The 18,630-nt window shown below is 44.3% G+C and overlaps 1 protein-coding gene across 4 annotated transcripts in view; it reads right to left on the bottom strand.

Annotated features, from left to right (window-relative positions):
- rreb1a (ras responsive element binding protein 1a) overlaps nucleotides 1-18,630 on the bottom strand; it is a 74,678-nt gene that overhangs the window by 11,137 nt on the left and 44,911 nt on the right. For 3 of the 4 annotated variants that reach the window (XM_084747296.1, XM_084747298.1, XM_084747299.1), the window contains 11 exons: nucleotides 18,023-18,115; nucleotides 17,688-17,934; nucleotides 17,477-17,543; nucleotides 16,209-16,298; nucleotides 15,129-15,292; nucleotides 6,068-6,203; nucleotides 5,803-5,954; nucleotides 3,225-3,414; nucleotides 2,879-3,145; nucleotides 2,174-2,633; nucleotides 292-2,044 (listed from right to left, as the gene is read on the bottom strand). In XM_084747296.1, coding sequence (XP_084603422.1) covers nucleotides 292-2,044; nucleotides 2,174-2,633; nucleotides 2,879-3,145; nucleotides 3,225-3,414; nucleotides 5,803-5,954; nucleotides 6,068-6,203; nucleotides 15,129-15,292; nucleotides 16,209-16,298; nucleotides 17,477-17,543; nucleotides 17,688-17,934; nucleotides 18,023-18,115 — 3,619 coding nt within the window. The remainder of the gene's footprint in view (nucleotides 1-291; nucleotides 2,045-2,173; nucleotides 2,634-2,878; nucleotides 3,146-3,224; nucleotides 3,415-5,802; nucleotides 5,955-6,067; nucleotides 6,204-15,128; nucleotides 15,293-16,208; nucleotides 16,299-17,476; nucleotides 17,544-17,687; nucleotides 17,935-18,022; nucleotides 18,116-18,630) is intronic. The other variant, XM_084747297.1, reaches the window with a different exon arrangement.

Below are 18,630 nucleotides of genomic sequence, written 5' to 3'. Positions count from 1 at the left end.
AAGTTAACTTACTTAAAAACAATGAACATCAGTTAATGCAATCTGATTCAATTAATGAGATTTTGTTTGATTTACTACATATTTATTTAACCGATCAACACATAGGATGGGCATCCTTAGGATTTTATTGATACCAATACTGACACTGCTTATCAATACTCTGCAAAAAATACAGACACGACATGAAAAGATGTTTTTTTTTTTTTAGATGCATTTTCATTAAATTAAATAAAGTGAGCTGATAATTATCCTGATTAGCCACTGTCAGTAATCAATACAGAGGGTTCGTACCTGGAGGCTCCGTCAGACGTGTCTTCACTCTGTGCCTCCAGAGAGGTGGAGGGTCCCGGGGTGTCTGCAGCAGAATCAGCCTGAGAGGAAGTGACTGCCGCTGGGGGTTTGGCCTCCAGCGTGGTGGCGTCTCTCTTCAGCAGGTCTGGAGCTCCGGAGACGGAGTGGATGATCTGAGCAATGGAGGCCAGTGGAGGCAGCTCCTTCAGGGCGGTGGAGGGTGAGGAGGAGGAAGCAGAGGATGTTGGTTTGGGGAGCAGCGGTTTGAGACGTTGTGCTCGTGTAGCATTGGCGAGGTTTGGGAGGGAGGCGGGAGGCGGGGTGGATCCAGGGGGGAGCTGGTAGCAGCCGAGCTGTGGGTGAGGGTGTAGAGGAGGCAGAGTGCTCGCCGTCTTCTCCTCCTTGGACAAAGCCAGAGGGTGGTGTGGTTCCACGATGCTGCTGGTGCTCTGCTCCGTCTTGATGTCCCTCCTATCTGTGGTGCTCGCCATCTCCCTCCGCTGCCTCTTGCTGGGGATGGACAGGTCGATGGGCTGGTCCAGGACGGAGCAGTCAAAGCTTGGGGAGACGCTCTCCAGTTTGACCCCAGGAGATGCTGTCTGGCTGCTGGAGCCACGCCCTTTGGCGGAGAAGTCCAGCGGCTGGTCCAGTTCTGTAGGATAGATCACGTTGGCGGGCTCCTCCACCTTCACCGCATGGAGCGCCTGAATAGGCGGCTGACTAATCCCGTTCAGCGCCATCTGACTCACTGCAGCAGCTCGGCCAGAGGTGACGGTGGCGACGGGCACGGGGGCGGGCAAAAGCGTGGCAATGTGCTCTTCGATCTCCCTCTCCTGCACCTCGGGGTGCTGCTTCAGCAGGTGGTGGATGCAGTTACGTTTGGCCAGAAAGGCGGCACCGCAGCGTCGGCACTCAAATGGCTTCCTCTGGCAGCCATTGTGTGTACGCAGGTGGATCTGCAGCGCCCGGTAGGTCTTCAGGTCCTCGCCACAGAACCGGCACGTTGTCTCAGCTCCGGTGCAGCCCGTCTCCGTGTCCTGGGTGGTGGTGGTGGTGGTCGCAGCGGTGATCGCTGTAGCGATGTTGGTGGAGGTGACGTACTTGATGTTTTTCTCAATGTCTTTCCTTGAGGTCTTGGCGTGCTTCTTCCTGAGGTGGCGCTCACAGTTGGCCTTGACAGTGAAAGGGTAATGGCAGACTCGACAGACGTAGGGGCGCTCGCCGCTGTGCGTGCGCAGGTGTCGGATCAATGTGGCTTTGTCCGGAGCCACGTAGTTGCATATGTTGCACTGGTGGGGGAGGATGCCGAGGTGGAAGCGCATGTGAGACTGCAGGAGACCGGAGAAGGCAAACACCTGGTCGCAGAATCGGCACGGGAACGAGCCTTTAGCCGAGCTGGTGTTGGCGCTGTTTCCCCCTTTGGTTCCGGGCTTTCTCCCGCTAAGCCCCGCCTCCTCATGTACCGCTGTGGTAGCAGCTGGCGGTGAATCAGACAGAGGAGTGTGAGCGTCACCCATGCACTCTGCATCCAGCTGCCCTCCCATCCCTGCTGAGGAGGAGGATGAAGAGGAGGAGGAGGAAGGTGTTTTGAAGAGATTCGGGGTGGGAGGGGGCAGGCTGGGGCTGATGCAGCCCAGTGAGGCCTGCTGGGAGCTCTGGAGCGGGGGAGGAGTCGTCGCTGTGAGGCTGGAGCGAGGGGTGATGGGAGGTTTGGGCTTTAATGGAGGCATCGCCTTCTGACCCTGGACTTGACCTGGAGGTGAAGAAACAGAGTTATTTGTTTTTAATGCTGTGATGATTGATTGATTGATTGATTGATTGATTGATTGGTTGATTGACTGACAGACAATCACAGAACCATCAAGCTCGAGCCGGCACCCACCTTGACCTCCAGTGAATCCTGGAGCTTTGGCCAGTGTTGGGAGGGTCAGTCCTATCTGATTGGGTGCTGCGCTCGCCACTTTGAGGATCTGCTGGATGTCTGCCAGCTCCATGATCCCGGCTCCACCTGCCTCTCCGGGTTTGACCCCCGATGAGGCCGCACTTCCTGTTGCAGCGCCCCCGTCGGGCTGCAGGAGGAAACCGGTCTGGAAGGGCTGCAGGGACAGCAGGCTCAGGGCCTCGCGCTGTGAGAGGCCTTGCAGGGCGGAGGCGGAGCCCGAGGCCTCCAGTAAGGGGATGCTGAGGGCCGCCAGCCCGCCCAGAGTCAGGCCCAAACCTCCGGACAGGAAGGCGGAGGCCGGCTCCTGAGGAAGGCTGGAGGACGGCGGCTCCACGTGGATCACCTTGATGCTGTCCAGGTGTGCCTGATGGATCTCATCATCAGTGGGACCAGACTTCACCTGAGAAACAAAGATGGCAGTTCAGATTATTTGAAGTGTGGTTACAGCGGTACTCCTGCTGTTTCTCCACACTGTGGCCACGTCAACCGCCATCTACTGTAGGAAACACACCTCGTACAGCCACGCAGATAATCTGAACCATCCCTTTAACAACATTTATCATTTCACAAATCTCTACTTCTTCTGTCCTCCTGATCTGATCTGTAAGCCTCTGTGATAATGAAAACTGCATTTCCAAAGCGTACCTTAGAAACGTGCTGAAGACCCAGACCCTCCAAGAAGCTGGCTTGCTCTAAGGGCAGGACTTCTTTCTCCTGACTGACATTTACTGCAGCTCCGCCCTCTGCCTCTTCCACCGTCTCCTGTGTGTCAGTGGTGGTGGGTTTGTCGGGGTGGGAGGTGGTTTTATGAAGGTCCAGGGCAGAACGAAGGGGGAACGCCTTGTCACAGCAATCGCAGACGAACCGATGAAACTTACTGATGCAGCGACGAAGGTTTGTCTCACACCAGACCTGGACAGAAACAAAACGTTCATTAAATACTGACCCTAAACACCGATGTGTACCGACTGGTGAGGTCCTGCTCTGATACCTGTGCGATGTGAGCAAACTTCTTGCAGGAGAAGTCGATGAAGGCCAGGTCATTGAAGCCGGCGGGGATGGAGGGGTTGTTCTGGATGAAGGGGCGGCCGCTGGGGTCTTGGGGGAGCAGCTTGTGAACCCCCGCGTTATGACGCAACAGGCCACGGTGTGTTCGGAAAGACAGGCAGCAGAGATCACACCTACAAACACACAACAAGGGAATATATGTTAATACTTACATAATGTTTGGGCTGAGGATGGTTGGGAGGCTTGTATCTGTGTGTGTGTGTGTGTGTGTGTGTGTGTGTGTGTGTGTGTGTGTGTGTGTGATAACCCCTGGTGGCAGTGCTGGTCCTGCTCTTGTTAAGCGCTGAGAGGACAGCTGCTCAGTGTCTGCCACAGTCACACACTCTTATCACATCCTCTGTGTGTGTGTGTGTGTGTGTGTGTGTGTGTGTGTGTGTGTGTGTGTGTGTGTGTGTGTGTGTGTAAGCTGTGTGTAATCCCCTCGGACACATTGTCAGAGGATTTTTGGGGGGCAGGAGAGGGGAAACACACTGTGGACCATATGTGGACCAGCACTTGTTGAACTCTCCTCCTCCTCCTCCTCCTCCTCCTCCTCCTCCTCCTCCTCCTCCTCCTCCTCCCCTCCATCACTTGTCTTCCTCCTCCAGCTGGCCTGCTCCTGTATGTGTGTGTTCATCAGTGTATGTTGCGTGTGTTTGTGAGCCAGCTCCAGTTTATCCTGCAGTTAACACACCAAGTTGGGAAGGAGGTTTTCCTTTGACATCTCCTGTTATTGTTATAGTTTTAATCAAAAATGTCCAAAACTAAAACACAGACGTCCCACAGATAGATGCTGTATTTCTTCTCATCTGTGGAAACGTGACGACTAAAACACACTGTGCTGTTTATGTCCACTATTCATTTTGGCCTAAAATCACATGTATAATCTTATTTATTATTCTTATACACAGCTTGCAGGGTATGAACAGCTAAATGTAGCAGTTCAGTTCAGGATAGTGATGCTGCAGCTGTGATGACGACATGTGATGTGTAATGTTTGTGAAAATATAAATCATGATGTTTAGTCTCTAGAAGTTGATTCAACTTTTCCTCATGCATTAAATCTCAATATTGAATTGGAGAACTGCAGTATGTTGTGTTTTAATGTCTTATAGTGTGACTTCATGTTTTATGTAGTTATTTATTTTTGTTTGTATTTAATTATTTTACTTTGTTAAACACTTTGCATCCTTGTTACACAAATAAAGTTATTATATTATTATAAATGTAACAATAAAGCTGAACTAAAGTGTCTCTTCCCAGTTCTCCATCCCTCCATCCCTCCTCTCCTCCCTCCAGTTCACTCGATCCTCTTACAGGCTGATTAGTGAGGATTTACAGCTAAATATTCCTGCCTTCCTCCATAACGAGCTCAGCGCCGCCTGCCGCACTCTTCCTCTTTCTCTCCTTTTCTTCCATCCTCCATCCTTTCCTTCTTTCCGTCTTTCTCTCTCCTCTGATTTCTTTCCCTCCTTTATTTTTCTCCTTGTTCTTCATCCCTCCTCCTCCTCCGTCTTTTCCCCTCCATGAATGAAAAGCAACAGGAGTTACAACTCGACAAACTTCAGGCTTGGAACTCAAACTCTGCATGTGTGTTCGTTCAGAGTTTGGTTGCCATGGTGACAGACTGTCGTTCCCTTCTCCCTTCTTCTTTTTTAAGGATGGGTGGGGGTGTCGTCATGGCAACGAGGTCCGGCCGAGCGCGTCCTGAACCCTCCTCCTCTCTGTGACTTATTAAGTTGTCTCCTCTCTCTCTCTCTCTCTCTCTCTCTCTCCCTCCCTCCCTCCCTCCCTCCCTCTCCCTGTGGTGACTTATTACCCCCCTCCCCGCCCCCTCTCACTTTATCCATCCGTCCATCACCCCCTCTTCTTTCAGCTGACCCTCAGTTCTGTCTCTCATTTTTACCCCCCCTTCCACTTTTTTTAAAAATCTCCTAATGCCTGATTTAGTCCCTCCTCTTCCTCTCTGTTTGACTCCCTGCTAATAAATCCATTGAGGGGGACGAAGTTCATCTAAACTGTGATCAATTTCTAAACCTCACACGTTTATTTTGTGTGAGAAACTACATTTTTAAAAGTCGGGACATTGTGTAGAACATAAATAAAAACAGAATGCAATCATTTGCAAAAACTTTCTGACTTGTATTCAAGAAAAAAACGTCGCTGCAAATCCTCCCAAACTATCACAGCTGCTGTCTGCTGAAGTTCCTTCTCCTCTTTAAATATCTTGTCTTTGTTCTGCATTCAACTGAATACAATTCAAAATGTTTTTGCAAAGCACTGCATTCTGTTTTTATTCATGTTTTCTTGATTTTCTTTTTTTAATAGTTATGGGAGCTTTCATGCCTTCACACTGACAACTGAATGAACCACTGAGTCGACTAGAAGTTTGTTACTTTATCTGATAAAAACATGTTTTTAAAGTAACTGAAGCTGTTGTGGAGTAAAAAGTGCAATATTCTCATGCAATATGTGTGTGTGTGTGTGTGTGTGTGTGTGTGTGTGTGTGTGCGTGTCTGTACCTCAGTGCGGTGTCGGGGTGTGTGTCCATGTGTGCGTCCAGCTCCAGTCTGGAGCTGCACGTCTTGAAGCAGAGGGGACAGGGCAGCACCTCCTCCTCTGCTCCACGAACCGCCGCTGACGACTCCTCCGCCGCCACCGCGTCCTCCACCACCTGAGAACACACACACACACACACACACACCGACATCATTATTTATTCATCATCTCTCACAGCTTCATCAATAACAGTTTGTAACGGCGTGTGTGTTCAGAGGGAGTCTGTACCTTCTTGCTGGGCGGCTCCTCTCCGTTCTCCTCCTCCTGCCTCCTCTTGACGGACGGACGGCGGCGTTTGGTGGGGGAGGGGGGGCTGACGGGGAGCAGACCACTGGCCGGGTCCTTTTCATGGATCTTCATGTGTCTGTCAGAGACAAAGACTCAGAGGTTCGATCAAATCTTAAATAAAGAGGTGAAAATATCAAAGACAAAGTGTGCAGGTCGATCTGAGCTCTGCAGTGTTTGTCAGCATGTTTGTTTGTTCAGGTGTAAACAAAGAAGAGAACAACAACAAAACACCTGATATCGTCTCAGTGCTTCATCAGCAGATCAGCAGATTATAAAAGACTCCTCAGTGTTTCCACCATCTCTGCTCAGTGACGTCTTCTTTATGATCACCAGCATTTTATTATTCATTTAAAACATTTTATTACTTATTTAGAATGTGTTGTCAATCATTTCTATCATTTTGTTATTGTTTTTAGATATTTTATTAAGTATTTACAAGAACTTGTTAGTTATTTATTCAGAAGTTTAATAAACAACCAACAACCAGGCAGATCTGCAACAAATAAAACAGAAATCTACTTTTTATTTTGGTACAATTAAAACTTTCACCTCCTGCATTTTGTTTGTCTGTTGTGACGTAAAAACAGATGATGGACAGAAGAGGAGCAGGACGATGATGAAGGACGCATGTTGTTTCTGTACAGCTGATGAAGAGGAGGAAGAGGATGGAGATCTTATCACTCCTCCTTCTCGTGTGTGTGTGTGTGTGTGTGTGTGTGTGTGTGTGTGTGCTTCATACTTGTAAACGTGTTGATCGAGTGTTTGTGAGTGTGTGTGTTTTAGTTAAGTGTCACTACAAGTGTGAGAAAGTGTGCAGCCTGTTAGCATGTGTTCAGCTATTTTAGTGTGTGTGTGTGTGTGTGTGTGTGTATAAAGGTCATCCAGCCAGCTAGCTCGTGGTGGTAGCAAAGGTGTCAGTTTACAGAAGTTCAATGAGGAAAAAAAGAAAGGAAAGAAGAGGACAGGAGAGGAGACAAAAAGAGGAACCGAAGGAAAGAAAAGAAAGGAGACAGAAAGAACAGAGTGGAAAGGAGGCAAAGAGAGGACATTAATGGAAGGTTGAAGCAAGGAAATGAGGAGAGAAGGTGAAGAAAGGAAACGAGAGAACAGAGGAGACAAGGAGAGGAGAAAAAATGGTTAAGGAGGAAAGGAGAGGAGGATGGGAGAGTAAGGGAATGAAAGGAAAGGAGAGTGGGGAGGAGGAATGGAGAATGAAAGGAAAGAAAGGGAAAGGTAGGAATGACAGAAAGGAAACAGGGAAACAGGAAGAAGGAGAGAGGTAAGGAGAGAGGAGGAAAAAAAGCAGAGGGGGGTAAAACAGGAAATGAAATAAGGAGAAGAAAGGACAAAAGAAAGAGCAGGAGGTAGAGGCAAGGAGAGAAAGGATGCAAGGAGAAAGGGGAGGAGATGTGAGGAGAAGTGGAAAAGGAAGGAAGTGAAGGAAGGAAAAGAAAGGAGAGTGGAAGGGAGAGACAAGGAAGGGAAACAAAGAGAAGAAGACATTAAAGGAAGGAAAGGAGAGGCAACAAGGAGAGAAGGATGGAAGGAAAAGAAAGGTGAGAGGAGAGGAGAGGAGAGGAGAGGAGAGGAGAGGAGAGGAGAGGAGAGGAGAGGAGAGGTGAGGAGGTGGGATTGGATTTTTTCATCTATTAATAGGACCCGTCAGGCAGCAGACTGGACGCCCATAAGAGGTCCTGACAAGAGTCAGCAGGTTGTTTATTAACCAATCAAGTGAGAGAAGAGGCGGAACAACAAGAGAGCAAAGTCTTCTCGGCCCAAACTGTACTGTGACCCCAGAACTGACCAATCAGAGACCAGGAAACATGCCGAGTCAGCAGAGACACTATCCTGCTGCAGAGTGTGTGTGTGTGTGTGTGTACAGTGATATGTTAACTTGAGCAGCTGTTCACGACTCAACGTCTCACACACACACACAAACACACACACACACACACACACACACACACACACACACACACACACACACACACACTCTCTCTCTGCAGTTCATCACACTGACATACTTCACAACATGTACTGCAGTATGTTGTGTGTAGCAGCCACTGCAGTGACAACTGTGCAAAAACGCTGAATTTACTGAACATAATTGCCATTTTTAATTCTCAGGACGGTGAACAAGTTTCTGTTTCTTATCTGCATCATTGTCCACAGATCAATGCAGCAGCATGACAGACTGTAAACTTTACAAACCGAGTCTCTAAATCACCACAAACCACAAAACTAACAGTGATGGAAGCAGAGCGCAGCTGACGTGCCGTCAGACACTTCACCAGAGCGCACCGCGGAGCGCAGGACAGCTGACGCGCCGTCAGCCACCTGAGGGGCAGAAATAAAACTACACATGCATTTTGCCTACAGACCCTGCTGCAGGTTTGTTGTGTGTCAGTTTGTTTGTGGTCATTTAACCAAAAATGAAAATAAAAGAAGACTTCCTTCATTTAAAAGACAGGAAAGTCAGTGTTACTGCTGTCACTCTTGGTACGAGTCGAGGTGTGAAAAAACATTTTAGCAAACTAAAATAAAACTAATCAAGAACTAGACTTCAGAAAATAAGGAAATAAACAGAAATGATATTGTGAACTTACAAAACTAACTTATAAAAAAATAAAATAAATAAATTAAAAATGTCACATTTGTCATCACATCTGTTGCATCTGTTTAATGATTATTATCTACATGACTGTGAAACAAAGTGTTTGTTTTGTAGAACCTGTTCTTAAAATCTTGTTTCCCACATATTATAGTAAGAAAAAAATAAAACTAATAATGAAACTAATAAAGACAGAAGTGAAACTAAACATTTGGAAACAAAAACTAAAGTGAACAAACTCACTCTGCAAACTAAAAATAAATATAAAAAATGAAAAGTAAAATTAATACAAACAGTGGTAACACAACGTAACACAAAGTGTGACCCTCCTCCTCCTCCTCCTCCTCCTCCTCCTCCTCCTCCTCCTGCAGTTCCTCCACATCACCACGGCGGCGCTGGTGAGTCAGTCAGCTCAGACTGCATCAGTCCAACAACAAACTGTTCAGTTCTGCCCTCAGGAGGGACGGAGGGATGAAGACAAAGAGGAGGGAGGGACGGAGGGGGACAGGTTTGACCGTAAACACAGGACGCTGTCCCACAGAGCAGGCGAGGAAGGAGGAAAGGAGGTGAGGGAGGAAGTAAGGAAGTAAGGAAGGATGCAGTGAACTTTCTCAGAGCAGCTCCTCTCTTCTTCTCTTCCCCTCTCTCTGCTCGGCTCAAGCGTGCAGCAGCCTCTCGGAGCCAATCACGGCTCAGCACACCGCTGCCAGCCCATAATAGGCTAATGGGATGCCTCGCCATGGCAACCAGGCCCAACGGCCTCACAACAGAGCAGATACAGAGGGCCGAGAGAGGGCGACTCATGTGATGCCGCTCTCTGCTGCTCTCCATCTCTGCTTCACTTCCTCTATCTGTCTGAAAATTTAACATCTGGAGTTTTTAAACTCTGATTTAAGTTTAAGTTTAAAGTTTAAAGTTTCTGTCGACGGGAGGATGAAGTGACGAGCAACAGATGGATCGATGTCAGGAGTTTTGTCTCGAAGATTTTCTGCAAATTTAGCCTCAAACAGACTCAAAACAAATCATTCATCTATTTTACAGGTTTGTGAGGAGATTTCCCAGAAAGAACGATATGATTTGGTATCAATCAAAGGAAATCTCAGTGTAAATATTGATTATTGTAAACTTTATTCCCCATTTATGTTGATTTGTTCACATACCTTTAACATTTTTTCACATTCAACACAACTGATGTGGCCTGAAATGAATCCATCCCTATCTTTATCTGTGCCAAATTACATTTTTCCTACAAAATGCCTTATGAAATCATTGGAAATTAATATAATTAATTAATTAATTGGGTAAAAAGCATCACTAGATTACTTCAGTGTTATGTTTCAATTTATAGTGGTACACTTTTATATAATCTTCTGAAACAGATATTATTTCTATCAAACTTACAAAAAGGAAACTTTAAATCTGCACTTTTGATCACAACCAAACTTTTTTCTAAGTTACATTTTAAAGACGACAACAAGTACGAAGAAATCACAGAAATTCTTAAGTTTGCAGTAATTTAGAAACGTGAATCAGAGCACTGATCATTTTTACACTGTAAAATATCCTGAGATAGCCTGATGGGAACCTGCTGTTATATAAGTCAAAAATGTCTCTCTCCAAACCAACCAAACTCCATACACAAAACCAGTCATTTTAGTGATGTACATCCACATCTACACTCTGTTCAGTAAAGTTTGTTTGTGTTATTGTGTGTGATGAAGTGAATCAAAACTGTCCTTTTAAAACACAAAAGTCACTAAGTTACACAAAAAACCTAAAACTTTGAGGCAGCAGTTAACCAACACCTCACCATTCCTGCAAGATAAAAAAAACTGATTTTGCCAGTGGAGTTTGGTGAGTTTGGACAGAGCAACATTTGGTTTATGCATCTACAATTGTGTTGTTTTCTCCCATTGTTCTCCTGATGAATCAGAAGTTTTGTGACTTTTTCTACCAGATTTTCTCCTCATCACACATGATGGTTCAAATCCTCTGCTTTCTCTCCTTCTTTCCATCCATCCATCGCCTACATCCAACTCTCATCTCTTTCCTTCTTTTTGTTCCTCTCAGCCCGTCTCCCCTCCCCTCCTCCCTCCCTCCCTCCGTCTGAAGACAGTCGAGTAGGAAAATCTCGCGTTTCACATTTCAAAGGATGCTCTGCTGCAAAATGGATTCCTGCTCTGTGTCCGTCCCTCCTCCCTCTGCTCCTCTTTTCCACTCTCCATCCACACAGGCCTCTTTATTTTCCTACTGCAGCCTCGCACACATGTGGAGCTCAGCTTTTCCTCCCTCTGTACTTCTGTGATCTCTCCGGTTTGCATTGTAAATCAGCACTAAATAAAAAAAGGTGCAGGGCTCCATGAGGCCTGTTCACAGTTTTTTTTTGTTTTTTTTGTTGTTGTGTTTTGTTTTGTAATACTTGTGGGATTCTGAGAAAGTGACGCAACCGTTTTCCAGGGTGTGTTGATGGAAATCAGCATCCAGATCGTGGTCAGCCTGCAGGAGGCCGTGTTATTCTCCTCAGTGTGAGTTCAGTTCGTCTTTCAGCACAGAGACGAGAGTCACACTACTGCACGGACTCACTAAACCAGACCGCCGACTTTCTGCTGCTGCAGGTGAAGCTGCACCCGTCAGAATCGCAACAGAACATCCGGTTCTCGGGTGGCAAAACCTCTGGATTCATCAAGCTAAAAAACTCTCTTTTCTCTCTTTTTTTAAATTAACAAAGAGCAATGAAAGCAGCTGAATCTGCTGCTCCTCGAGTTTCAGCTCAGTGTTTATCTGTCAGTTTCAGAAAAAAAGATGTAAAAACTCACTGTACACAACCTGCTCAACAGTTAGAGACAAGCTGATGAAAAAAGTGGAGTATTCAGCAGCTGATGAGACGGACATTTCCCTCAGGAAGTGGCAGATATTGAGGACTGTGACGGCCAAAATCAATAATAAACAAATAAATAAATTAGCCATTAAAAGCATCATTATTTCCCTTTGCATTTCCCCGTTTATTTATAGAAATTTCCTGCATTTCTGCTGTCGTGTCATGGGGTCAATTTTCCCCTATTGGCTGATCAATATCAGAATGTATAGATGCAGAAATAAATCAATAAATTTAAATTAACAGGGAGGAAGCATTGCATGAAGGAAGAGGAGGAGTTAAGTTGCTGCCTGTCTCACTGCCAGACTCCATTAACATTTTGCTCAATTTAACCGTTATAGACATTTACTCCTTATGAAAAGATTATTAATGATTTATTAAACTATTAAACTTTAAAGGAGGACTCCGCGATTCGTTGCAGCGAGTTTCAACGTAACGTTTCCTTCACTTCTGACGAAACATTTTGGCTGTTTTGTGATTTATTACAGTAAAAACATTACAGATTCCTCCTTTAAATAAAATGTATATATTAATAAACTCATTGGGAAATTAACAGACAGGTAAATACATATAGACGCAAATTAAAACAGACATATCAATTTAGCTTGCATTTTATGAATTGATTAATGCCAACATTTATTTTTAAGATTATAATTGTTGCATTAAATTGAATATGAATTTATTCATTGAGTCATTTAGTAATTTTGATTTTGGCAGGTGGATTCCTCCAGAGGTGGAGACCAAAATCTGAATTTAAAGAGAAAGACTGATGCTCATCAGGCGACACAAACGCGTCTCCACATGAAGGATCACGTTGCTCCATAACAGCTGATTGTTAACGAGTTGTATTAAAACTTAACAAGTGATATGTTCATGTTGTGTTTACTGTTTTATTCTGCTGAACATAAGATGCCAAAAACGAAGCACAAAGAAACACAAATTCCAAAAAAAGTTTCATTAAACACATAAAGCTTTAAGTCATGTTTCTGATTCCTCCTTTATACTGCGAGCGTTGAAGCCAAAGACAATTTTCCGTTCGGTTCCTTCAAACTACGTCTTTAACAGACGGCAGGAAACACGAGTTCTCGCTGCCAAACCTCCAAAAAAACTCTGAGCACAAACACAAATAAGAGGAAAACATAACTGAGAAAATTGCTGTGACATCTAACAGCTTTCTTTCTGTCTGTCTGTCTGTCTGTCTCTCAGCCTACAGTCATTCCTTCCTGCCCACACCTCCTCATACCAGCACCATGACTGAGAGACTGAAGGCTCAGAGAGAAAAGCACTCAACATTCGTCTTTTTGTCCCAAACGAACATTAAAATGCTGCAGATTTCATTAAAACCGCAACATTAGAACCATTTTACTGCTTTTCATCACAGCTGTGTTTTCTGCCGCTCAACTGTCCGTTCAGTCCCTGAACACATCAGAGTATCAGACAGTTTCTGCACCGCGATGAACTATGAAGTGGATTACACATCTCAAACCTCGAATAATTTAATTTTATACCAAACAGAGGTGAGAAAAAAGAACGACTAAAAGTAGAAGCTCTGATTCAACTTCTTTACTCGAGTAAAAGTGAAAAATGTACTCAAAGTACAAAAGTATAGAAGTAAAAAAGTCGTCCTCTGTTTTGTTTTGTGCAAAATGGTGGAAAATGATGCAAAATAAAACATGCACACATTACAAGCCTGTGTTGACAACGGAAGGAGTAGAAAGCACAGATATTTGTGTTAAAATGCAGAGTCGAGGGCTGCACATTAATCGCAATATTATTCAAATGGCAACTTTTTGACAGTGCTGCAGAGCTGCAGAGACGTCCTGAACTAAAAATCTTTTTCTCCAGATGAAAGAAAACACCCACACCAAAAAATGTCACATCATCATGATTTCATTAGTTCTTTTGTAACAAGAAATAAAACTGTGATGCAAAAATGATCATTCCCACTAATCCTATGTCACATTTTAAGTCAAAAGAATCTCAGTTTGACTTTTTTTTTCCATATCATGCAGCCCTCAGTAGTTCAGCTGAACAATTAATTGAAATTTTACCAAAACTGGTCTCCTGCAGTTTTCAAATTGCAGGATGTGCAAAGTTTGTTAAAGGCGAGATGTGTGTCAAAATACCATTTGAAATGAAACTCTGTGGTGCTGCAGAGGCGTCCTGAGCAACATTTTATTCTCTAGACTTCAGGAAACATTTTTATCAGGGATCTGAACTAAACAAAAATAAAACACCATAAAAAATCATTCAGCCCACCTCGTAGGTAGTCAAAGTCAAAAACTGTAAGAAAAATAAATACAGATATAAAGTAGTATAAAGTACAGATATCTGAAAAATCCACTTGAGTACAGTAAGTTTTTGTACTTCGTTACTCCACACCTCTGGGAATGAACACAAGTCAAAGTAAATACTCAAAGTATTCAGAGTTTGTAGTCCTGGAGATAAAACTTGGTTCTTTAAAACTTCTAGAAAAAGAAAAAAATCAGAGCTGGTAGATTAAAATAGAAACTAACAGCTGGAAGATTCCTGAGTTTGCTTCATCCAAACACAAACAGCGTTTATGTCACTGAAACACTGATTTTTTTTAAACACTTTCTAAAGTTCAGATTTTTTAAAAACGGCTGTGGATAAACGTGATGTCATGATCTGAACTGCATGGTCCACTGCACACAGTGCACTGTGATCTGGATAAAACGTCGATCAACTGTTCAGCCCTCTTCTTCACCAGACAATACATGGTGAAGCACCTGCTGCAATGTCACCACAGCAGCTGGATGCAACCAGTTTTTTGCACATTATTGTGTCAGATTTCTTTAAGACGCATAAAATAATGTAACAGAGCGTCCTGAAAAAAATCCTCCATGTAAACTTTGTTATTCACAGACCCAGAGAGGTCGATGGAGGTCAGACATGAATTAACATGTAGGTTCAAGCACGCGCACACACACACACACACACACACACACACACACACACACACACACACACACAGCTGCAGAGACGGTTGAGACTGATGGTGGAGGCTGGACTTCACTGATAAATGACTAGGCGTTGTTCTGTGTGTGTGTGTGTGTGTGTGTGTGTGTGTGTGTGTGATGGGGATGGATGGATGGTCTTCCCACTTCCTGTGTAACCCCCCCATCACACACACATACACAGAAGACCAGTTTGGGTTTGGTGCTCCCATCATGGTTGACTGGGGACCGGGTTAAATGCTAACTTCCTCTGCCTGAGGTTACACTGTGCATGTGTGTGTGTGTGTGTGTGTGTGTGTGTGTGTGTGTGTGTGCACGTGTTTAGTAGGTACACACTGATCTGTACTCGCTCCATGTGCAAATAAAAACTCTGCTTTAGTTTGTTTTTAATTATTTGTTGCAGTTTATCGACCCGTGGGAAAACTTTTTTTGAGTTGTCGGTCATTTCATGTGAACCTTCACATATTAAAAAAATAAGCGTTTGAGAATCAGAAAGAGGATGCACTGGATGAAGTGTGTGTGTGTGTGTGTGTGTACCGGTGCATGTTGCCGTTGGTGGTGAACGTCTGTCCACAGATGGTACATTTGTAGGGTCTCTCCCCGCTGTGGACCAGCATGTGTCTGTCGAGCGACGAGGCCGAGCTCAGACACTTCCCACAGATGCTGCAGGAGTGATCCGTGGCTCCCGTGTCCGCGTTGTGCTGCACAGACAAACAATCACAATAACAATAAAAATAATGATATAAACTTGATTTGTGCAACACTTTTCAGAAACAACATGCAGCTCAAACTGCTTTACATCGAAAAAGGAATAAAAACACAGGGACTGCTGCCCTGCTTGGCATCACTTTGGATTTTTTACAATTTTCTGACATTTTATTGACATTACAGCCTGGATTAATCAGAACAATTAACTTTAGTCTTTGTTGTTTCTTGATAGCTGCTAATAAATAAAATAATTTGTACAGGGGCAAGTAAACTTGACTTTGGGCAAGTAGATTTCTGACCCACTTCCCTGGCAAGAGAAAAGACCCGACTAATGTTGAACCCTGAAACAATAAATGCAAAATAAGCTAAAAAGCAGGTAGGTAGAGATAAAGTGCTTGGTGTTGCAGAGAAATCCTTTTGATCGTCTAATAAAAAAGTCATCTGGAAGCAGAACAGCTCGTTTAAAAACACCATGTGACGTCTGTGCATCTCGTGCATGAGCTCAGTCGCTCTGCAGCTGTTCAGGGTTTATCGACTAACTTTAAAATGAATTCTGAAAGAAGGAAGGAAGATGCACAAACTAACTACTGAAGGAACAGTAAATTAATACATTTAATGATATATCTAATCTCGTTAAAGCATTACAGTTTTTCATTTCTACAAAAAATAACTTCTATGTTTTATATATTTGCTGAGAGCGTCACTTTATCCTGACAGCAGTACATGAGACTGTTAATATGTGAAAAAAATGTGGTTCCTCTGGCTCCTCCCAGCGATCCTGACGGCATTTATAAGAACCCACAACGCCTGAACGAAAAGGGACCAATCAGAGCGAACTTCAAACCTACAACGTTGGTACTCGACTACCTGGAAACAGAGTTGTTTCTATTGTGTTGTTGTGGTGTTTACCTGTCTGATGTGCATGGTGAGCTGGTGTTGTGTCTGACAGTTCTTGTCACACAGCGGACAGATAAAAGCTGAGCTGTCGTCTTTGGTGTCCTGGAAAAAAAAAACACAAATAAACATAAATATAAAAGACAAAAGTCAAAAGTCAATTCTGATGGAAACTATCAGACAGATGAACATGTTTTTACTTTTTCTTCAAGGTTTCAGAGGATCAAAGTTTAACAGTTTGATTCTGATGCATCACATCACACAACAACAACAACAACAACAACAACAACAACAACAACAACATTCTGTAAGTACTGCTGCATGCTGGGCTGCAGACCATTTTCTTTATTTTTATTGTTTATTGTTCTGCAGTACTCAGCTGAGTCACACACACACACACACACACACACACACACACACACACACACACACACACACACACACATACACACACACACAGAGTTGTTGGTCTGCAGTGGTCATTATGTGAAGTAATGTTGGGAAAACAATCTCTGCAAATGAGTGAAAACACACACACACACACACACACACACACACACACACACACACACACACACACACACACACACACACACACACACACACGTCCGCTCATGCAGCCAGGGAAGCAGCACTTCCCTTTTCCTGTCACAGCCACAGGAAGTGATGACGCGGTGTGGAATGCCGTAGTGCATGATGGGACAAGAGAGAGGAGAAATGTGGCACAATGATGAGGTTAGAATGGGGAGAGAGGATGAAGGAGAAGAGATGAGGAGAGGAGACAAGGAGAGGAGGAAGGAGAAGAGGGGAGAGGAGAAGAGGAAAAAGGAGAGGAGAGGAGAGGAGAGGAGAGGAGAGGAGAGGAGAGGAGAGGAGAGGAGAGGAGAAATGATGAGGAAGGACAGGAGATGAGGAGATGAAGAGGGAGAGGAGAGAAGAGGAGGAAGGAGGAGAGGGAGAGAGAGAGGAGATGAGGAGAGGAAGTAGGAGAGAAGAAGGAAAGAAGAAAAAAAGGAAGAAGAAAAAGATGAGATGGGGAGAAGGAGAGGAGGAGAGGAGATGGCGAAGGAGGCAAGAAGAGGAGAGGATGGAGCAAAGGAAGAAGAAAAAGAGGAGCCAAGGGGAGGAGAGACAAGGATGAAGGAGAGGAAACAAGTAGAGGACATAAGGGAGAGAAAGGAGAAGGAGTGGGCGGCGGCTGAGGATGGAGACGCCACCTACAGCTCAAACTGTGTGTGTGTGTGTGTGTGTGTGTGTGTGTGTGTGTGTGTGTGTGTGTGTACCTGGTTGCGTCGTGCGTTGCGGCCGGGCGGGGCTCTCATGGCTGCAGTGAGCTTGTTGGGGGAGGGGCTTGAAACAGAGAAGAAGAAAGTGTCAGACATGTTTGAGACGTTACAGCTCAGCTGAGGACGACGCCATTAATGTTTATTAGATTAATAAAACACTTCTTAAAATAAAAACAGCGGTATGTTCCTTTAACTCGTCTGTATTCACCTGGGGGAGGGCCCGGCGGACGAGTTGGCTGAGGTGACTCCACTCCCTCCTTCTCCATCTCCTCCACCGTTAATGGTCCCTGCTGCTGACATCACTGCTGACATCATGGCGTTGATGGAGGACAGGTCTCCTCCTCCTTCAGCTCCCATCATCCCTCCTCCTCCTCCTCCTCCTCCTCCTCCTCCTCGATCTCCGTTCTGTAGTTTCTGTCCTCCGCTCGCTGCCTCCTCCGTCACTCCGTTGATCGCTGCATCAGGACATTTGAGAGCGTTCTCACTACAGTTCGTTGTCTTGATCTAAAATATGTGAAAATTTGAATGAGGTTTGGTGCGAACCTTTGAGGTTACTGCGTGTTTTCTCCTCTGTGAGCTCCGACTCCTCCTCGTTTATCTCCTCTCGCTGCTCCTCTGTGGAGTTCTCCATCACTGCTGAAATACCAACAAACAACACAAACTTTTATATATACATGTATTAATATTTGGATTTAATGTATAATCTCAGGTGAATCAGACACTTTGATGGGTTTTCACAATATTTCCAAGTCAAACTAAACTGATGCACCTGCAAAATAAAAGCTGCTGCTCAGGAAAAGCTGTTTGGTCTGAGAACATGGACCATTCAACATCACTTAATTATGCACGTTTGCAAGATAAAAATTTTAATTTATTATTTTAGAGAAACTATTTAAGTTGCACACATTATTTTGCTGGGTTATTTTGACATATTAATAATTAATACATCAACTTCATTACTGTGAGTAATTTAAACTCACATATCTGTGTTAACTGATTTAAAACAAAATTCAAGTTGTACTAACTTTATTAACTGGACTTGGCTAATTTGTTTGTTTATAATTTGTGGAAAAATTTTAGTTTGTTTTGTTTTTTTACTCCTGAGATTTAAATATTATGCATTTTAAAATAAAAAAGTTCTACTTGAACTC

This window comes from Lutjanus erythropterus, chromosome 21 (assembly GCF_056507025.1).
Source record: "Lutjanus erythropterus isolate fLutEry1 chromosome 21, fLutEry1.hap2, whole genome shotgun sequence".
Taxonomy (NCBI): Eukaryota; Metazoa; Chordata; class Actinopteri; order Lutjaniformes; family Lutjanidae; genus Lutjanus; species Lutjanus erythropterus.
This window is presented reverse-complemented; position numbering and strand designations above follow the sequence as displayed.